We start from the raw sequence: 21,025 nt of genomic DNA on the forward strand, positions 1-21,025 counted from the left end.
TTATCTCCCATTGGGCAGGTGCATCCTCTGTTGTTGGAGACTCATTAGAAGAGTATTCTCACGTCCAAGCAGCTCTTTCTACGTAATGCCTCATTACCCTTTCCCAGCGTCGCCAGGATTCTTCCTCTCCTGTCACTTATGGTCCGCCTCCCTGACAACTGCAATCATCGCTGAACTTCTCCACCATGAGTATATATGTCCCCAGAGCTTTCTGACCAACTAGAAGTCACTGAGACACAGGACGAACATGGCAAGGGGTGGCCGTAAGCACTCCTAAGGTCAGAACCAGTAATGAACTGATTGCCCTCAAGTCCTGAAAATTATATTAATATGTTAGTAGTCGAAAAAGGGATTTTATGTACTGAGGGGCGCTCCATCAATATTAGTTTACAAAGGAGCTTACAAATGTTCGGTTATGTTGTAACTGCCAGGCAATATCTCTGACTCTTGTTGGATATTTTATAGTAATAGTAGCACTTGTCATATGTATGACCAGTCAACAAAACGTAATTTTACAGGTATGTTTGTTTGCTTGAGAATGCAGAGCTATGTTGCCTGTGGCTCACGAAAATGTCTATATAAAATGTTCTTCCACATATATTACCCTTATAATGTGGTGCTTTGTGCTTTTCAGGAGTGACCTGGGCCCAGATGTGGGATATGAAGCAATTGGTCTTGTAGATAGCAGCTTGCCTACTGTGGGAGTGTTTGCTAAAGCCACTGCAAAAGACACACCAAAGTCAGCCACTGAGGAGTCTGGTAAGATAAAATGCAGTTCCTACACAGTAGAAGTTCCTGCGCACAGCACAGTATAATGGCTATTAAAATATGGATATGTTAGTCCATATCAAAGTAAAGCATATTTTAAAAACAATAGTGCAATGATAAGTTTCTGATGCATAGGTCAGATTCCTCTGCTTAGTTATATCCTTTCAGGCATTAGCCTGGTCAAGAGGTGCCACCATGTCGCTTCAGACTTCGCTGGCCAGACATGGTGACAGCAATGTATGTAGGGCATCAACTGGCATGCTGGGGTCAGTTCCTGTTTTTTTGTACCTTATCGACCCGGTTTGAAAGCTCTCACAGTGTTAACCCAACTAATTTCATCATTTTGACAGTGATTAGATCAAATGTCTCTTCTTACTCTTTAAGGGTTTAATTCCTGTCACAGATGCTACAAGCAGATATCCTTGTCAGACCCACATGATATCTGCATGTGATGGTTATGCTCGGAACATGACTCGCCGTCCTGAAACTACTGTGCTTTGATGTACTCAAAAGCCATCAGGAAGCAGTAGGCCAAGCTATTTCTAACCATGTCTTGCAGGGATACACCAAAACAGTCCCCCTCACCTTCAGCTAAGATCTCGGACAGTGACGATCTTCCCTCAGAAAACACAGGAAAACCCATAGGAAGTAGAAGCCTTTTTCTTCCTCGAAACGGTCTAGTTCCTGGGACAGTTTGGGGTCTCAACATCATTCCCAACACCGTTCTCTTGCTTCTTTGTCTGTCTGAAAAGAATTCTGACAGTGAAAAAGATGAGACCGAAAATCTCTGTTCCAGGAGCTAACTTCCTTTGTTGGTCGAGGATTTCCTTCTGGGAATGCTGAACTATTTCAGGATCCCTTATACCCACAAGGGTGAGCTTAATCCTAAGGGCTTCGCGTTATTGACACCAATGCTCCTTGATGTTGGCCCTCTATGGGCTCCATCACCCAAGAAGTTGAAGATTGACAAGGCTCTATCCATGGTTCAGTCAGAGCCTTCTATGGTGAATCTGAGGTCGACCTCAAAGTGACAACAACCCACGAAACCGTTCAAGTTCCGGAGATTATCTGCGTTGCGAAGGAGAAAATAAAATGCACTTTGAAGATAAACCCTTGGCGAATGCCTTTAGAGCTCACTGATTCTCTGGGTTGCAAGAGTTGTTTGTCTCTGACTCTTATGCCCTCTCTTTGCCAGATAAAAGATTGCGAATGAACAGATCATGATGAATTTAAATCGGATAGCCTTTCCCCATTATAACAGTGATGGTGGCTTCTATCCGAACTTGCAGAATGTGAGTGGTACCGGCACTTCACTAAAAGGGAAAATGCTTTGCACCTTTGGCTCTCTTTCAGAGGAAGCACCTCTATAGTATGAAAAGCAACTGGAGCCTTGGAATTTACCTTGCCCTCTGTGGTGAAGTCTAACAATTTGACAGAGACATTACAACCCTCAACAGTGGCAGAGCTGTTTCTTCCATTTAATGAGGCTGGTTTGTATCTTTTCAAGGATGCATTGGAGACACTATTTTAGGACCCAGTAGTCCATGGACAGATATCCAGATGCCTTCCAGCTGGGCCGGGTGACCCACATTTTGTCATCTCACCCTTCACTGGAAAGTCTGAAATGTAAACATCTTCCTCATAGCTAAACTGCCTTTCCCATTGCACCTACTGATGAGGATTAAAATATACTTGACCCTATGAACTGTAACCTTTTGTTTTGCTCCTGGGAATCTTGCACGCTGCATAGTAAGTGCCATGTGACTCCTTAGCCAATATTCCCACACCCTGTGGGGATTGGTAAAGCTCACAGCAATCAGCTTACTGGACCACTTGAAAAAGCCATTTATCGATTGGGTCAATGACAGCTTAGATCCTTCCAAACAGATCAATCTGTCATCTGCAAAGATTGTGTATCAATCCATGCACATGGGCACCGAGTTGTGCCATCACTCTTGGATGCGTTCCGCTGGCTTCTAAAGAGATGTCCAGGCAACCTTATTGAGCTTGCCTTTCGATGGACAGTAGCTCTTTGGATAGAAGGCCCACTCCTCTGTGGAATGCTTCAAGCACAGTAACACAACAGCTCACTCGGCAGTACTGCTCCATGAACAGAACAGAATTGGAGACTGTTCCAGTGCAGTGCAGTGCAGAGCCAGCAGAAAGAATCCTCTCAACTATTGCAGAGACCTCGTTAATATACCCCTCTGTTTGTGGCAGAGGTGGATCTGATGACACAAACACCTGTGGATACACGCTCAGCCGGCATCTTCCAGTTCTGCTGACTTAACTTTTTTTTTTTCCTCCTCTCCCAAAGGGGTCATAGAGGTGGCGCATCTGGAAGAAAAGGGGATGAGATTCTACTCCCTTTACTCCCAAGGAGGGTAGATGTACGAGACTTCTCATTTGTCTCCGCATTGTGAACATGTTAATTGGGCTGAATAGGTTTACAATGCCATCCCTGAGCAAGTGTTGCTTCCCATTAATGTGGGTGAATGGTTGGTGTCCTTGGATCTCCAGGATGCCTATTTTCATCTTCCAATTCTCCTCGCCTACAGATATTACCTGAGCTTCGTCATACGATCCTAGCACTATCCGATAACGGTCTTGCCATTTGGCCTAACGCCCTCACCAAGTTTTTGTGAAGGTGCTGACCGTTCGTGACAGCTTCAATGTAGCAGCCAGGAGTCCAGATATTTCAATCTTGGACCTCTGACTAGTCAAAGTGCAATCCCAAACGCTAGTTCAGACTCGCCTTCAGCACACCATGGCTTTCCTTCACAACTTGGGCTTCATTGTCCGTGTCCAAACGTCTCATCTTACTCTAGCGCAGTAGTTCGCCTTCGCAGGAGCAGGTCTGGACTTGACCCACATGAACACTTATCTCTTGGAGGATCGCAAATACTTGGAAGGTGATTTCTTGATTTCTAGCTGCGACACAACTCCTGGTTCAGCAGGTCTTGTGTCTGCATGGACTCATGCATCCTGTTGCTACTGCATGTCAGATGGTGGATGAGGGCCCTGCAGTGGTGCCTGTGATGGCAGTGGCTTCAGTATCAAGGGAGGTGCTCAGCTCTAACGTAGATCCTCCTACCGGTTCACCCAGACCCCTCCAACCTTCTGGTGAGGCATTTCAGCTCTCTTCTGATGCAGGCTACGATGGTCAGTGTCACCTCCCTACTGTGTTATAGTGCCCATCTGAATGGAATGACCGCACAAGGACTTTATTCCACATCAGAGCAGAGTCTGAATATATTTGTGCTGGAGGTGCAGGTGCTCTGCCTTGTCATGAAGTAATTTTTCCCTTTCAAGTAGGGAGAGCCAGTCAGATTCTCTCAGATAACATCTCTGCCATCCGTTATATCAACAGGCATGGAGGTGTGGGGTCATGGACCATTTGTTGGTAGAAATTAGACTGTGGCAGGGAACCTTGACATGTTTTTTCCAGTAATGGCTCATCTTGCATGTTCCCTCAATGTGAGAGCGAATAATGTCCTGTCAGCCGCCTCTGGTTGGAGGACCACAAGAAGGAACCAAAACTTGAAGTGATGGAGGCGGTCTTCTCCAGGTTGTGGGCGTGCATTCCTGGATCTCTTTGCCACAGCCCAGAACGGAAATTGCCCTCAGTTTTGTGTTATACGCTTCCTCTGAATTGTTGCCTCGGAGATCATTAAGGTTCAGCTGGTTTCATCACCTACTGTATTTCCACAATTTTTGCTTCTGACTAAAGTCCTGTGGCAGTCTAGATCAACCCTCAATGGCCAGCAAGGATCTAGTGCGCTGATCTGTTGGCATCGACATTTGGTTACCTGTTTCTCTGCCACATAGGGTTTACCTATTCTTGCAGCAAGATGGTACAGTCCTCCCCGCCAGTCTCCATCCACCGCACCCATGGAGATTGAAAGGCACCAGCTGAGTCCTTTTGCTTTCCTGAGTGATTGCAGATATCATCTTGGCATCCAGAAAACCTGCAACAAAATATATCTGTGCAGGCTGAGGGAACAAATTAGTTCAATGGTGCCAATCTGGTGCTAGGGTGCTAGCCTGAAGGTCTCAATTCTTTTAAATCACACCTCCCCAGTGTCTTTTGTTCTGTGTGCTTTTGTTTTTTAACTTTTTAATTTTCTTTTAGTTGATTTCAAGGGCACAACAGGGCAAACCGTGTAGTTGGATTAAATCACAGTTAAGCTGTAGAGCTTTTCCCCTCTATATGCCCTCACCGTTTCTCCTGCAGGCTAATCTTCCATCTTGATGACACCCCCATCTCTGACCCATTCGAGAGTGATGTGTTTTTTTGTACAGTGATCCGGCGGTGGCTCTAGGTAAATCCTATTTGGCTGTCCTATCTGGCTCCATGTGTCTTCCTGATTAGCCATTCGGTTTTAGATCACTACTTGTGGCACATTTTGTAAAAGGTTTACTTCACTTGTGCGCCCCCACACATTCACCCCACCATACCATCATTGTTGATCAGTGGGTTTTGAATCTTGTGTTGGTTTTCTTGATTAGTGATAGCGTCTCCATTCAAGCATACACACAGTTATCATGTTTGACTTTTAACCAATAAAAACAGTATTGTTGGTGGCAATAGCTTCAGCCTGTAGGGTCCGAGAACTTCAAGCCCTCTGTCCACCTTTCGCAGTGTTCTACCCTGATAAGTCAGTTCTTTTTACCTGCTCAGCCTTCCAACCCAAGGTGGTAGGGCTTTCACATGCAGCAGTTCAATTCCCTCCCATCCCGCCAAAGAGGTAAACTGAATATATAGGCTGGATCCCTGATGAGCTGTGTCATTTTTCATAGCACTTCAACAGACATAGCTGATGATCAGCGCTTTGTGGATTTAGCAAGAGCATAAAAGGGCAAGGTGGTGACCAAATGCACCATTTCTCATGGGGTCATCCTCTGTTGCAAGATCTGCTACTCCTTGGCCAAGAAGGATACTCTGGAGGGCCTTCATAAACACTCCACTAGAGCTATGACTGTTTCCACAGACCTTTCCAGAGGCAACAATGTGGTTGTCATGTACACATTTGCAGAACATTACTGTCTCACACTTCATTGTTGAAACGCTAAATACTTTGCCAGGGTTTTGTTTCATGATTTTGTTGGTTAATTGACATAACTTAGTCCCACTCCCAGAGAGGTATTGCTTTTGGACTCATTTTCAAGGCGAGGAATATCGGACAAAATGCATCTATTGGAAGAAAATGTTACTAGTTATTGGTGTGAATACCCAGGGTATGCAAATATTATGTGCTGTTATTGTTGCTGCTGTTGATGCTCTCTCGGTTCCTCTCTGCACACCTCAGTAAAAAACTGAAAACGAATTACAGGAACTTAAGCCAGTACATGGCTTATGTTCTAATATACTAAGATGTGCCATGTCTGGTGGGTGACGTAGAGGCTGGAGCCGCATGGCATCACCTGGCAGTGCCAGAGACCTATCGGAAGGAAAGCTTTCGTAACAAGTCTGATGCCTTGATGGACATTCTAAGGGGAAGAATCTGCAGGTAGATTATGTATCCACCATGAACACTGTTACCAAAGTAAGTACCTTCTTAATTGGACGTTTTCATGGTAACTGCACGTCCTAAGGTTGAATCACTTACTACAGCATCAATGCTACTACAATTAGGTTTCTACACAGAGGACTCTAGATGGAAATTATACTACCAAGGTTGCCACTATATAAAAGGCCTAGGTTTAATTTAATTGAAATTACATAAAGGTTAGAGTTACAGTTTTGCTTTTTTTTTTAATTTAAATTAATTTGAGAGTAGGGTAAAGCAGATAATGTGAGGTGAGTGCAGTTTTTATTACAATTATTTAGTGATAAGATTTCAGCTAAAGCTCGAAGAGGGTTAGTGTCACTACTAGCATGAGGTTGAGAATAAATATACTTCCTTAAATTTGAAATGTAAATCAATTCAAGGTTATGGTTGGCATAAAGATTATTCTATGGTTAATAATTTAATTGGATTCTGCTTCTGGGCAACAAATAGGTTGCGGATTAGGTTAATTTAAAATATAACTTGCATTTATTGTTCTTTAATTTGAGAAGTCAATATGGATGCAAAATCGAGGTCGTTTGCTGTGTCGATGTAAACTATATTTTAAACTTCATGTAATTACTGTCAAGGTAGTGGCATTGATGGGGTGGTACCTTGAAAAGATGAGCCTCAAGGTAGAAGCATCGAGCATAATGTGCCTTTAAAAATCTAAAGCTAGCATCCCATTGAGATACATGTGAGATTCAGTGCTTTTACCTGCACATGAAAAATCCCTATCTGAGACAAATAAATTAGATGCGCAAATGGCCTAAATGCCGACTGTGGATGCAGACATTTGTTACATTGTTTGCGATTGCATCTCCTTTAAAGTTTACTGGGAGAATCTAACCATTGGGATTAATAACTAGGAACTAGAAGTGCCATCTCTTTCCCTCCCATGGGCACCCAGCATCGTTTTTTTCTGTTTTTTTTATTTCATATGTGATGATGTGGGCTAAAGCTGAAAACTCAAGAATAACAAAAAACAGATAGGAATTGTGAAAATACCTTAACCCAAATATGGGAGAGTATTTACTCAACTAAAAAAGTGGAAATGTTATGAAAGGCCAGATAAGATTACCTTAACCCTCTGAAGTAACACAATAACATGTAGTCCAAGGGGTTCACAGTGAACAGGTATGAGTACCCCACTAAGCAGAGCATACAGGTAAAAAACCTACTTGGGGATTATGGTTTTATATAGAGAAATGCTATCCAAACGTAGAACCACTTATGTGCCGGTCCAGAGTCATGAATTCGTTTATACAAAATGAGCTCACACTTGTTCACAAACATTATTCCTTCTTTTGGTTTTTGCTTTTCCTTCCTGTCTTTAACCAACAACGCTGTCTCTACCGAAAAACATCCCACTGCAAATACCTCTAGAATCCGGGTATGGCATATCGGCACCATGCCAACATGGAATAGATTCGGCCTCTTTTTACCTAATTAGTAACAACCAAAAGCTCAAAGTACCGTTTTCTAATGGCAGTGTTCCCTCAAAAATGTTCAACACCCAAGGATATGTTGCTATTTTTGTTGGTTAGGTAGAATAGGTTTGGCTTATCTTACCTTTGGCATTATATGAAGATAGCTATCCAGTGAGTGGTATTACTCTTAGTGCATGTCATCTACATCGCTCTGCTAAGCCCAAAACGGGGCAAGTGGGCCAGTCTCAGGAGTGAAACTGAAAACCTCGTGAATTGGTTGGGGCATGGTCTTGCTTATTGTGAACAAGTTGCATTCGTCTGTGACACGCCAGCTTGCGTGCCACTGCTAGTCCCTCCATAGCAAGGAGCATTAACACTAGATCCCTCCTGCCAAGAAACCATTGGTGTGACAACACTTTTCATTCAGAAGAGCATGTTTTAATATGTTTACCTTGTATTAGGTTTTTCTGCATCTTCAACTGCAAACTGATTTATTTTATGGGGTTCAACAATACATGTTAGTAAACTCACTACTGCTACCAGTGAACTTCCTTAAACATGGTCAAAAATAACTGTACGATTGTTAACTCGCTCACACTTGAGACGCAGCTCTGCCACTCACACAAAGAAGGTACTACACCCTCTAAACTATTGCAAATATGAAGAAGCGATAACGTCATAATAGAACTACGCAGTGACTGTAAAACCCGGTAGCAGATATGGTCCACATCTGTGGTTGGGAGACAAAGGCAACTTTAAACTCTCTGCTAAATAGATCTACTGCATAATCAAGAGGTGCATGCCTACCTTTCTATATGTTTATTTGCGAAGCTTCTGTTGGAAAGGACATTTTTTTCTGTTCTCTGTATTTCTAGAATGTGAAGGTCGGCATCAAAATGAAACTGTGGCAGTATTGGGTTAAAATGAGTAGCGATGTCAGATCATTTCAGGCCCACCCAAACCTCCAGTGGTCGTCATGGTGTTTTAAGTGATCACCTATCTGGAACCACTGGACCTGCCCAGAAGAGTCTTAGACCGTTGACACTTTAACTTCGTCCATTGAATGATACATATAAGGCTTAATTCAGAATTACAAAGCCAGTCTTTGGGCCTTTGGGAATTTAATTTTAGTGCCAATCAGAAAATACTTATATTTATCGTGGAAGTAACATCAAGGGAGGCTTTAGCTCTTCTACCTACCTTTCCCTCAACCACTTTCTCAGATTCTCCAGTTGTTGAATGGCCTGACTAAAGACCACAACTTATCTGATATGATATAAATTATTTACAGCTAATTAAAACCATTCAGTATACAATTACAGAAAAGAAAAAAATGAAAGCATCCAGTTCATATACATAATCTATAAACTGTAAGTGAAGATGATTTAACAGTTAAAGACAAAAGTACTAGTACCTAAAATCGTTTTATGTTATTAAGTGTGTTTGAAATCAGTCTCGCAAAAGCCACTATCAATTGGGCATCTTTGCGGATGAAGCTGTCGCGGGAGCAGAAGATTTTTTTCCAATTGTTATACAAAGCCATTTTTCTCTCTGATCTTTCCTTTCGACTCGCACTGAACCCCATGATGTGCTGGGCATCAATTTTGGATTCTCTGGTGTTTGAAGGTTCAAAATGGGCAATCTCCTGATGGGGCGTTTTATGCATTCAATCAATCAATCAGGATTTATAAAGTGCAGCTAATCATCCGATAGGGTATCCAGGCTCTTACAGGCCCCAGAGGCTTATTCGAACAGTCTGGTCTTGAGGGCCATTCGAAATTCTGGAAGTGAGGTGATGGTCCGGAGGTGGTTGGGGAGGCTGGACCAGATCTTTGCTGCGATGAGGGAGAAGGAGCATCCTACACTTCAACATATGCGGGGACTATGGGCATGTGAAAGGGAGGTGGAGCGTAGTCTTCTTGATGGTTGGTGGAAGTTCAGCCAGTGGTTAATGTAGGCAGTTCCTTGATTGTGTAGAGCCTTGTGTGGGTGGGTTTTCAGCTTGAATTTGTATCTTTTCTGTACAGGGAGCCAGTGGAGTTTCCTGAGTTGGGGTGGGATGTGGGTTTGTCAGGTAAGTGCGAGGATGAGTCTGACTGCTGCGTTCTGTATGGTCTGACGTCTCTTTAGAAGGTGTGCAGCGATTCCTAAGTAGAGGGGAGTGCCGTAGTCCAGTCGGCTACTGAAGAGTGCTTTTGTCACGGTGCTTGTCATGTGTGGGGGTAGCCACTTGAAGATCTTACATAGCCTGCACAGAGTGAGGAAGCAGGCAGAGGAGAAGGCTTTGATCTGTGATTTCATGGTTAGCTTGTTGCCAATGATGATTACGAGGTGTCTGGTGTGGTTGGAAGGAGTGGGTCCTAGGTCTGATGGTCACCAGGAGTCGTTCCATGTTTTGCTGGTGTTGACTAAGATCAGTACTTCTGTCTCGTCTGTGTTCAGCTGCAGGCAGTTGTTCTTCAGCCAGTCAGCAACGTTTGTCATGCATCTGTAAAAGTATCTGTCAAACATTGAAGTGTGCTATGAGCTGTGCACTTTGATCCACAATTGAACCGGACTCCCCGTTTGAGAAATGGTATAGTTCCATCCTCACTCTTGTGAGGGGTATTTCCAGCAGACATTTGCGGGGTAGCAAGTTGTTCTTCAATTCTGCCTTTACTTTGATTCAAACTCTCAGTACTATTGGAAAATTTCCTATTAAGAATTTGATCTTTCTGTGCTCCTCCAATTACCCTCCTGCTGTGGGCATTTCTTTTGGAGCCTTTCTGGGTGAGAGATCCTTTGAAGAATAATCTAAAAGAACAATTTATTTGCCTGTAGTACGACTTTTTCTAATGGATAGCCTAAGTTCTTGCAAATTCCTTTGACCTCTCCTGCTCAGTGAATGTTTAATTCCTTTGGTAACCTGTTTTATAGTTGTGTATTCCCAGGTGGCTTTTTTTTTTACTAAACTTTATGGAGAAGGGACATTGGGCAGAGTTGAGCTCAGTCAAGTCAAAAAAGAAAGTTTATTTAGACCAATTGATCTATAAACCACAGTACATATTTTATCATCTAAAATCGACATAACACAGATTCTTTCCATTTACTATAAAAATTCTACTGTCATAAAACTGCATTTATACAATTAAAACCAAAATTCATTAAAATTAAAAAAACTTTGCCTTTTCATGGGTCTCTACTCAGTTTATAAATTTATAAACCCCCTGCATAAATTTCCCAATGGCTATCGCAATGTCAAGATTTTCCATTTCCACTAAGAGATCACATGCTTGTGAGCGCTCATTGACATCATATTTTAAAAATATCGGGCGAAGAAACACTTTACGTAGATTTAAAAACAGATAGCAGTCCAATAAAAGGTGCAAGATATCACACTTCACTCCTATTTTACACACACATTTACCATCCGGATGTGAAAGGGCAGCTTTTATTCCGCTATTTGTAAATAGCGGATTGATTCCTATTCTTAACTTAAAGACTTCTTTCCTTAACCAACGATTAGGTAGCAAATCCATATATGGAAAGCTGGAATCTTTTTCCCATCCTGCACTCATAAACTTTACAGAATCTTTTTCTCTCAAATACTTTAGATTTATTGCCCTCGAGCATACCTTACCCTGCGCTTTAAGCACATTCTTTGTCACATTAATTTGGAATGTCATAGGGTCTATGTCCACCATCAGGTGATCACAAATGGTCAGGAGTTTCCTTCTTGTTGCCTTCGCCCACTGTAACTCACTGGATTAAATTTCCTTCATACACCATTGTGATACCTTGGTGACTGCCCCCAGACCCAGGCGGGTACAGAATCTAAGCAAGCTTGACTGGACCTGGACATTCCATGAAGGTAGGCCTCAGAGTCACATGAGGCGCCTTTACGTAGCTCTGATGTCTCCTATGAGAGTGACGTCTGTGGATATGTGGATGGAGCTGCTGTGGCTCTGTCTAGAGTCCACTTGATTGATTTAATGCAAAATTGTCCGATTGAGATATATAATACCTTCAAGATACTACTGAATGAGTAATACCAGGAATGGTAGACCATACAACAACAAAAAACAATTACCAGAATTGTGGTCTACTGCGGTCTAATGTAAAAAGTATAAAATGTCAAATGAAGTTTTTTCTTTGGTTACTGCAGTTTCCCTGTCCTAAATCATACCATGCAAAAAGTATTAGGAAATATTGCATTGTTCTCGATCTAAAAGGGCTTCTTCATGGATTAAGTCCCAACATGGATTGAGTGCTGTTAGCTAATTTGTGGTTCCCCTATTTGTTAAAGCATTTGTATTAGTGGATTTGGAGTCTGTGGTACAAATTCGAGGATGCAGCATTAAGAAACCGTGTGTTCCCCATATTGCATTACTGCAGTACATGCCTTTCATGTAGCTCCATGTCGGTTTCCTCTGCGTTTGAAAGGATTACTTTAACAAATGTAGTTCTGCATTTACTCTTCTGCCAGTTAGAATTTCACCATTTCAGCATCTTGGTTTGCTTCTAGGTAGATTTAAATGGAGTAAACATTTAATTACTTAAAAACATTACTACAATATAATGAATTAGTTACTTAGCAGTAATCCTCATTACTCTGAAATACTCATTTCAAGTAGCAGTGCATACTATACGAGGTGTCCCGTCTTCCCACTTAGACACCATGTGACCCAACGTGAGGCAATCAAAAAGCAAACTCTAGTGCCCATCTCCCACTGTTGCCCTCCTATTGCTCAATCAATAAACAGGGAAGAGGCCCCCAACATTTCTAATTATTCTAAAGCTTAAAAATGAATGTTTGTACTTGGAACAGTGAGGGAGAATTTTTTTTTTTTTTAATTTTCAAAAAGCCTTTATTTAAAAGAAATTACACAGCACAATTACACGATTCCACCATTGCAATGAATGAAGCACAGCATGACAATGTAATACAGTGAAGACAATCGTGAATTTAAGGCACATCGAGGACAATGTTAGGAGGTAATAACCTGCAAGCACAGAGGGAGTGAAATATACATCAGAAAGGAGCGCAATCAAAAGGGCAGAAAGGTAGGGGATGTAGAGGAGGGGGACGGAAGCAGCGGGGAGACAGCTCATGGTCCTACACAGGTGGCCGCCGCGGGCGGAGCGCCGGCGGGGAGCGCGGGAGAGGCACTGCGAGTCCTGACTTGAGAGGTAGGTTACAAGCGGACCCCAAATATCAATTGGACGGGACCTGGCTGGCTGGAGGTCCCAAAACTCAGCCAGTAGAGTTTGGCAGCGAGAGGCGTCCTCAAGCCAGAGGGCAACCTTGGGCGGCGGCATGTGGCCCCAGCACATGGAGACACTACGCCTCGTGAGGACCAGCAGCATGGCAGTCAAGCGACGAGTGGCGTCCGGGCAAAATTTAACAAAGCCCAAGAGGCAGAGCAGAGGGTCAGGTTGAGTCTGAGACGAGGTGATAGCGGAAATCGCAGCGCATACCTTGTGCCAATATGCAGCGGAAGGGAGAATTAGAAGTATTGGTACGAGAAAAGAGTATTTGGACAATTGAGGATTACTGAGAAGTAACCAATCTATTACTTCCTCAACCCTTTTCTTGTTCCACTATTTACTTTGTGAGGCTATACTAGAGCAATGTATAGCAACGTGATTCCCAGAATGACTCGACTCCTACATTGATTCAGAGAGTAAATGTAATGACAATTTGTAAAATACAAGGTGTAATCAATCATCTAGGGCATTCCAGATGATAATACTCTGGAATCAAACTCCAGTGATTCACAGTGCCCAAATTCCAAACTGGTATGGGAGACCAAAGCAGATGAAGAAGCACATGTGGCTGCTTTACACATATATGCAATTGATACTCCACATGCTTCTGCCCAGGATGCAACGGTGCCATGGGCAGATCTACCATGTATCACCAATGATAAGACCTTATTTTATGTAGTATCTGTCATAGACTTCAGATTTGTTTTCTATCTGCTAAAAGTTGCAGTATAAGTTTTTAGCCCATGTTGAAAAATGCCAAAATTAACAAACCGATATTCACATTGTCTATACTTCGGAGTCCCTGTCAAATACATTTTCATTGGCATGAAGATATCCCATGTACTGAACGATTCTTCCTCAGTTAACCTAATTCATTCAACATATGAGTTGATGTTAAAGCAGCCCAAAAATCTTTCAGCTACAAATGATTGAAATATATTAGCAAGGGGTTCAAAGAGATGTCATTGTAGAGCCTTAAGGACCAAAGTGAGATCCCACGAATGAATTGTTGGCTTACTAAGGGGTCTAATTAATGAGACCCCTTCAGGAGTCTACTGCCTAAAGAATCAATTTAAGGAATGGCACTGAGGGCTCCAGTAGCTCTTAATGCTGCTAAGCCGCAGTGCCCTATCTGAACCCCTAACCTTCCCAAGGTACCAGATGGTATCGGCAACCTCGAACATGACCACTCTTTTACTCCTGAAGGAAAATGTGCAAACAGATCTTACCCTTTTGTTGTTTACTTTTGCATGCCCAAGGTAAACACAAATATGCTAATTGTCTTTCAAAAATTTATAGAAACAATTGTGTTCTTGTATAGAAATAATTTGCTACAATGATGAGGCAGACAAAACTAAGCATTGTAACCAGCATTACAGGAATGGTGAAAAGGATAACCAGTTCAAGCATAACATTACTATGTGATTATATGATTATACTCCTACCTAACACTACCTATACTATTGATAGCATAGTTGAAGTACCCCCTGCCAGATACGTTTGCAAAGCCTAAACCCCATACCCGAGTGTAATGTATCAGGAAGCCGGCCTGTGTAGAACATGCTATGGTCCTTTGCAAAATGGAGGTCAGAGTCAGCAGGACTGCATCTCTGCCTCAGAGCGTCGCGTTACAGGACAATCCTAGCAGAAGTGCTTCTCTGACAAATGTAGTGCAGAGGCTGTTTACATAATAAAAGCACTGCTCCAATTGTACTGTGTCAAAGGTGCAGAGCTGATGCGATGGTTAGTTTGGAGTCATAAAACTATCTCCAACCGGACAACCAAATGCAAGGCTATTGCATTCTATGTGCCTAGCCTTGTACAGAGTGTACAAATAATATGATAATGCCTGCTAAGAAATTAACTGCATGTATAATAATTTCTCAGTACATTATCGTGGAAGCACAAAGCATGTAAAAGTCACCATTAGAAAACCATCTCAAGCTAAAATATGAAGCTAAAATGGAGACCGAGTGGGCCCTGTTGCTCCACACAACATACTAATGGGTCAGGTTTGCTTTTTGCTTGGCTCAGGCTGGGTCCCTGGATGGAAGGTGGGACATCTCGCATAGTAAAACGAACCAGATTAAAAACAAATAGTCCTTGGTTTACTCCCTCGATACGGGGAGCACATGTTACTGCCATTAACTTCCTCTGCCTTGTGTGTTTGATGTTTTCTGTTTTTCAAAAATATGAAACCTTTCCTGTTTGTTTAGGGACTGCGGCTGCGGCAGACTGCGATGATTAGCACTTTAGTAACTCTTTTGTAGCTTTATTGATGTGAATGTTAAGTCGTGCATAGGTTTACACTGCGTTTAGCGGCCGGCCTGTTGGTTGTAGGCCCATACTTGTATCTTTTTGAAATTGTAATAAAGGTTTTTTTTTTAAAAAAATAGAGAGCCAGTGCTAAGAAGGGAGAAAAAAAAAAAAACAACAAATAGTCCAATGTTATATGTACTTGCATACCTTAAAAAAAATATAAATAAAAAAACAAAACCTGAAAACCTTACCAGTTATTACAGAAAATACAATTCCTACCCCCATTGCAGTATAAAACATTAAAATTAATCAGTCGGGGGGCGGTGGAATCAATACAGGGGGGGAATATGTCTTGCCCCTGATTTGGATCCCCCCGAGGAACAGCTTTCTTCTTGACATTCTTTCCAGCTCAGTACACAAGATGTGATGGTTAATTGACTCCTTGGGCCTCTGCTGTCCCCCTTCTTCCTCTTATCACAGTATTGTGACTGTTAGACGATCGGGGTCCGGCCTCCCCTGCGGGGCTATCACCATGGGCATTCAGTGTTTCTGCCTTGCTGGGGTTTGTTGTGTGTTTGTGTTTATTTAAAAATGGAACCTTTTCACTGCTCCTTTACTGCGATGTGGACGCTTCTTTGTCCTTCTCTACCGAAGCTGCCGAACCTCTGGGTTGTCGGCTGAATAGCTGTGTCCAGATTCTTGAAGAAATAAAGGTTTTTAAAAAAAAATAAAAAAAAATTAATCAGTCGGCTTTGACTTTCTTTACAGATATTCAGTAGTGGCACTTCTGCTCCTACTGTGCCACCATCTCCTTTTGTTGCCTGTCATATTACTGAAAATTATTTTTTGTCTGTAATTGAATTGTAGCATCAACATGTTTCTTGGTACTGAGATCCCTAACCTGTTGTGCCTTTTCCCTTTGTTAGGCACAGGTATTCGATCAGAAAGTGAGACTGAAGCAGAAGCCACAGAGGTTAATGTACCCTTTAGCGCATCTGCAACAGAAGCTTCAGCTGCTGCCACGTCGGCAAAGGCACCACAGCAAGGCGAAGACTATGGGAAAGGTGTTGTTTTCTACCTACGAGACAAAGTAGTGGTGGGAATTGTCCTTTGGAATATTTTCAACAGGATGCCAATCGCTAGGAAAGTGAGTGAGACCTTATCTTTATAAAGTTTAATTGGTGTGTGTGTGTATGGGTATTATTGATGAAGAAAGTGATACAGTTTTAGATTCAAAACCAAATTAAATTCAGGTAACAGATTTCACGTCTGAATTTTTTATCCTGATTGTATATTAGCTGTCAGTTAAGCGGTCTTATTCTGATAACTTGCACATCACATTGAGGAGTCTCATATATATATTGTGAAACATCTCCTAGATGTTTGGGATTTGTATAGCCCACCACCATGGGGTTGCCATATTTTTAGGGACTAGGGGGCCAGATGTATGACCGTTTTTAGCAGTCGCAACTGGAAAATCGGGCTGTTTGTGACCGCATAAAAAGGTTGTAGTATGCACTAACCCCATTTTGCAAGTCGGTAACCTATTACCGACTCGCAGAATAGGGTTTGCAAATCGCTATTGGGAAGAGGTGTGCCAAGGGCATCCCTACCTAATAGTGAGTCGCACTGGTATGTACGATTGTAAACAATCGCCTACTTCAAGTAGGTGGTAAGTCAGTTGCAAACGAGAAGGGGACCCCTTCCCCTTTGTAAATGTATGCGAAAATATTGAAGAGCAGGCAGTTGTCCCACGGACCACTGCCTTCCCTTAAAATATTAAAAGAAACATTTTCATTTTTTTCTTTTAAACGCATCCCAGTTTCCTTTAAGGAAAATGTGCTGCATTTGGAAAAAACTGTTGCTTTATTTAAAAAGCGATCACAGGCTTGGTGGCCCACTTTCCCCAGCAGGCCACCATCCCTGTGCTTGTAGCCATTCCCCGTGGGTCGCAAATTGCGAGCTGCCTTATGCTTATGATAATTGATGAGGCAGGTCATTTGCGACCCATTTGGGAATGGATAAATGTGTCTAAGACACATTAGTACATTCTGTTTTGCCAGTCGCAAAAAACGCAATTTGTGACCTGCAAAACCGAATGGGCGTACTACATCTGACCCAAGATTTTTTTCATAGCATTTGATAGAAATCATTGTAGCTAAAAACTGAGAATGTATGCTTTCTGCCCTTGGCTGTTCGATGCATTTTTTCAATAAAGACCGCTCCCTCAGTTTGGATAGGAATGACAGATCTCCTTTTTGAAGCTGTGCAGACTAATCTAAAAGTAAAATTAAAGCAAGCGGAGGTTGTCGTTGCTGACCATGATAGAAGTTGCCCAACAGAGATTAGCCTGATTAATGTACAATCCAACCATTTTTTCATTCTGGTATTTCCTGGTTTTTTCATCTGAAATTAAATAACAGCAGAGGGAGTGATATTTACACGGATTACACAAAACTCACTAGATATACCCTCAGAAGGCTTTACAATCCAAAGTGCTTAGTTTGGAAAACGTTATTTTTTCTCTATGCTGCAGTCCAGTGTACAGGTCATACATTTATTTACCTTGTTTATTTTGTTATGGTTTCTGTGAGAATGTACCACTTTTGACAAGGTTAACCCCCCACTTTTTCCTTGGTATTTGATGTGGTTTCGATTGTAGTGCACAGGGTCCTTGCCAACCATAGTAGTTAATTCCTGTTCAGGGTTGACTTTTTTGTTATCGATGAATGTCTGTGCCAGTGCCTCTTCCATTATTGTTTGCTGTATTAGGCGGGACGAAAAATTAATTGTCTTGCATTGATAGAACTCATCAGAAGTTTTACTTTTGAATGTCTCAGACTCCTCCTGCAGCAAGCACCGGCTTGAATGGGCAAGCTGTTAATGTGGCAGCAAAGCACAATTTGAGCTAATTGTATTACAAGTAGTAATGGCCCATTAAGTAGACTCTGGCAGGGTAGCCACATGCAAGTTTATTTTTGTCTCATAAATATTTCTACATTCCTTTCCTGTTCACATTCCTACTCTCCAGGTAGTCTAAATGTTTTCTTTGGTAGTGACGACTGCAGGATTGGCCTTAATAGAATTTGTTTGACATGTTCCAGTACTCCTCAATGCACCATGTGTCCCCTCTTATCTTTAGATTGGTCTTTCTACCATAGGGTTGGTTGTGGAAGATCTTAATTGTAGAAATCAATTTGAGATAAAACTTTGGCTTTGCGGTTCTGGACCATATTTTTCCATGCATTGTAAGATTATTTCCATTAAATCAACTGGTAGCATTTTAATTCATGATCTGCCTTGCTGCCAAATAGAGAGGGCAAACAACGGGTCTCATAGTAAAACTGTAGACTTCATTTATTGCACAAACTGATTTACTGCATGGTCTGCTTGTGACTGCCACTTGTGATCATTTATTAAAGCCTTTTTTGTTGTTCCAATTTTTTACCAGATTATAAAGGATAGTGAGGAACATGAAGATCTCAACGAGGTGGCAAAACTCTTCAACATCCATGAGGACTGACCAAACATGTCAAGCTGCTTTTGAAGGCTGTGCGATATTGGAAATATTTTATAGCATGATGCTCATGTGCGACATGATGCACAGTGCGCTGGTGCACAGCACGTACTTTGTGGATATTTCTATGGTCTAGACTCTTCAGTACGGAATAAAATAAGATTCATCTCAACTCAACACCAGTGTTGTGGTTTGTAAAGCATGCTCTGACGCTGCTCAACCGCATGACTAACCAGAGTCCAAGATCTTTTCCAGAATGTCGCCATTTAATTCCCAGATTAAGGCAAGGGTGGTGGGATGGGTTGGAGAGATGTGTTTTCATAACAGTGAAGAATTATGTTCAAGGTAAACCTCAATATCTACAATGGAAGACTGCAACATTAACTTTATTATGGCCCTGTCACGCATTGCGGAGTGGCACGATGCAGCCAACCTACTGCTGTAGGACTTCAGATGCTCAACCTGGTACCACACCATCTATAAAAGCAGAGGAACGTGCCCTCTTAAAATAAGGCCACCTCACAAAGGCAGCTGTATCAACTGTGGACAACAGACTGAGCACCCTCTTCTTCAACCTCATCAGAAAGCTCTCCTAACAAAAGTCAAAAGCATCTTTATTCACCTGGCATAAGTCACTCAGGTGCTACCTGTGCACACAGCCAATACAAGGTGCTCTAATAGCAAAATCTTTTTATGGAAGTGCAAATTCCTCAACTATAATTATTAGCTCATCAGATTAGTTTTCATCTTTGGAAGGTTTCTTACCGCTGCCAGCAGCATCATTGTTATGTTCTGTGTGTTTGGCAGGCATCAAATCTCTAAGAAACATCACTTCAGCTGGCCCAGATTCTGGTAATTGGCATAGACTCCTTTTTAAGGCATACAGGACCACTACATAGGGGTGGACAAAATTCACTAGCGAATTTCTAAACAACCAAATTTGACCTCTCATCGTCTGTGGAGTGGAATTAGGATTACTCCATAAGTGGAAAAAAACTGAGCACAGTAAGGTCATTACAGTGCTCGAACCCCTACCGTGTTCTTCCACAGCAGGGAAGCCTGTGTGCTGTCTACCTGCAGGCCCTCCTGGTTCTCTAGCAGGCAGGTGCCACCTGGGGTCCTTGCTTTCAAATTCTGCCTAAGGCTCTGTAATATTATTCACTTATACAATTATCTATATGAACACTAAGTACTGGAAAATAAGGTAAATGGTGCTCTACCACCAGTACATCTAGTTATCTAGATCCTGTACATGTGAGCAATTTGTTAGGGGTACTCACATATGTTTTCTGGCATGTAGCCAAGTGTAAGTCAAGAGTATAGTGCTTAGTTTATTTTAATGCTAAATATTCTATTATATATTAGGCTACATGATGAAATCTCCCACGGTTTAGCATCGCTTAGCAAAAATTAAGAAATATTGCATAGCATAGTTAGAAGCAAGTAACCCTTGTCACAATTGCAACAAAGTGGACCTTTGCAGATATGTGTATAAAACTGATTGTTTTGTAATGTTATCTGTTCCAGCAGAAAGCGGCATGCTGGTCTTAGCAGTTTCATCAGCCAGCTCAGTCTAAGTGAGAGCTCGCCATGATCACTTATAAACACACATCCTGCAGCTTCACCTACAGTATCCGCACGCAATGCATTACCCCCTATGGAGACATTCCACCCGCCAACACCAGGACTCACTTTTCTCTCCTACAGACACAGGAAATAAAAGCTCTACAAGACTGATTTCTCTTGATCATCTGCACAGAAAGGAACATCACTGGTTTTCAGCCAAAACCGTCTTTAAAAGAAGAAGCCAAACAAGAGGATTTCTTTTCCCATTGCCTGTCTGCACAGGAAGTGACAGCCCTGAATTTTCTATTGCCTATCTCTACAGAAAGTGACATCACTAGATTGGACATAATCCATCTGCACAGGAAGCTACATAACAGGTTTCCTTCCATTGATGCCCTGCGCCCATCCTAGGGCATATTTAATGGCAGCTGCAGAGTCGAAGCGTTACTGGCAAGCCCAACTGCGCCAAATGCCTGGGACCCTAGTTCTCCACCTACCCACCGCTGCCCTGCTGCGCTCCTCTGCTTCCAACCCCAGCTGCCGCTCACTGCACCACAGAACACAGACGAAGCACTCAGATGCACCTCCTGCAAGTTCTCATGCACTCTCCCACACCCTACACGTGCACCAGCAGCACCCCACTCAAACAAGCCATCCGCTCAAACAAAGTGCCATTCTCGCATGCATGC

At 42.3% G+C, this 21,025-nt stretch overlaps 1 protein-coding gene across 2 annotated transcripts in view; it reads left to right on the forward strand.

Annotated features, from left to right (window-relative positions):
• The window catches only part of AIFM1 (apoptosis inducing factor mitochondria associated 1), a 218,338-nt gene extending 199,391 nt beyond the window's left edge, over positions 1 to 18,947 (forward strand). For both annotated transcript variants that reach the window (XM_085607644.1, XM_085607643.1), the window contains exons 16-18: positions 635 to 759; positions 16,180 to 16,400; positions 18,705 to 18,947. In XM_085607644.1, coding sequence (XP_085463770.1) covers positions 635 to 759; positions 16,180 to 16,400; positions 18,705 to 18,776 — 418 coding nt within the window. In that variant the 3' untranslated portion in view covers positions 18,777 to 18,947. The remainder of the gene's footprint in view (positions 1 to 634; positions 760 to 16,179; positions 16,401 to 18,704) is intronic.
• Positions 18,948 to 21,025: the final 2,078 nt, after the last annotated feature.

The sequence above is a fragment of the Triturus cristatus genome, chromosome 5_2 (assembly GCF_964204655.1).
Source record: "Triturus cristatus chromosome 5_2, aTriCri1.1, whole genome shotgun sequence".
NCBI classification, from domain to species: domain Eukaryota; kingdom Metazoa; phylum Chordata; class Amphibia; order Caudata; family Salamandridae; genus Triturus; species Triturus cristatus.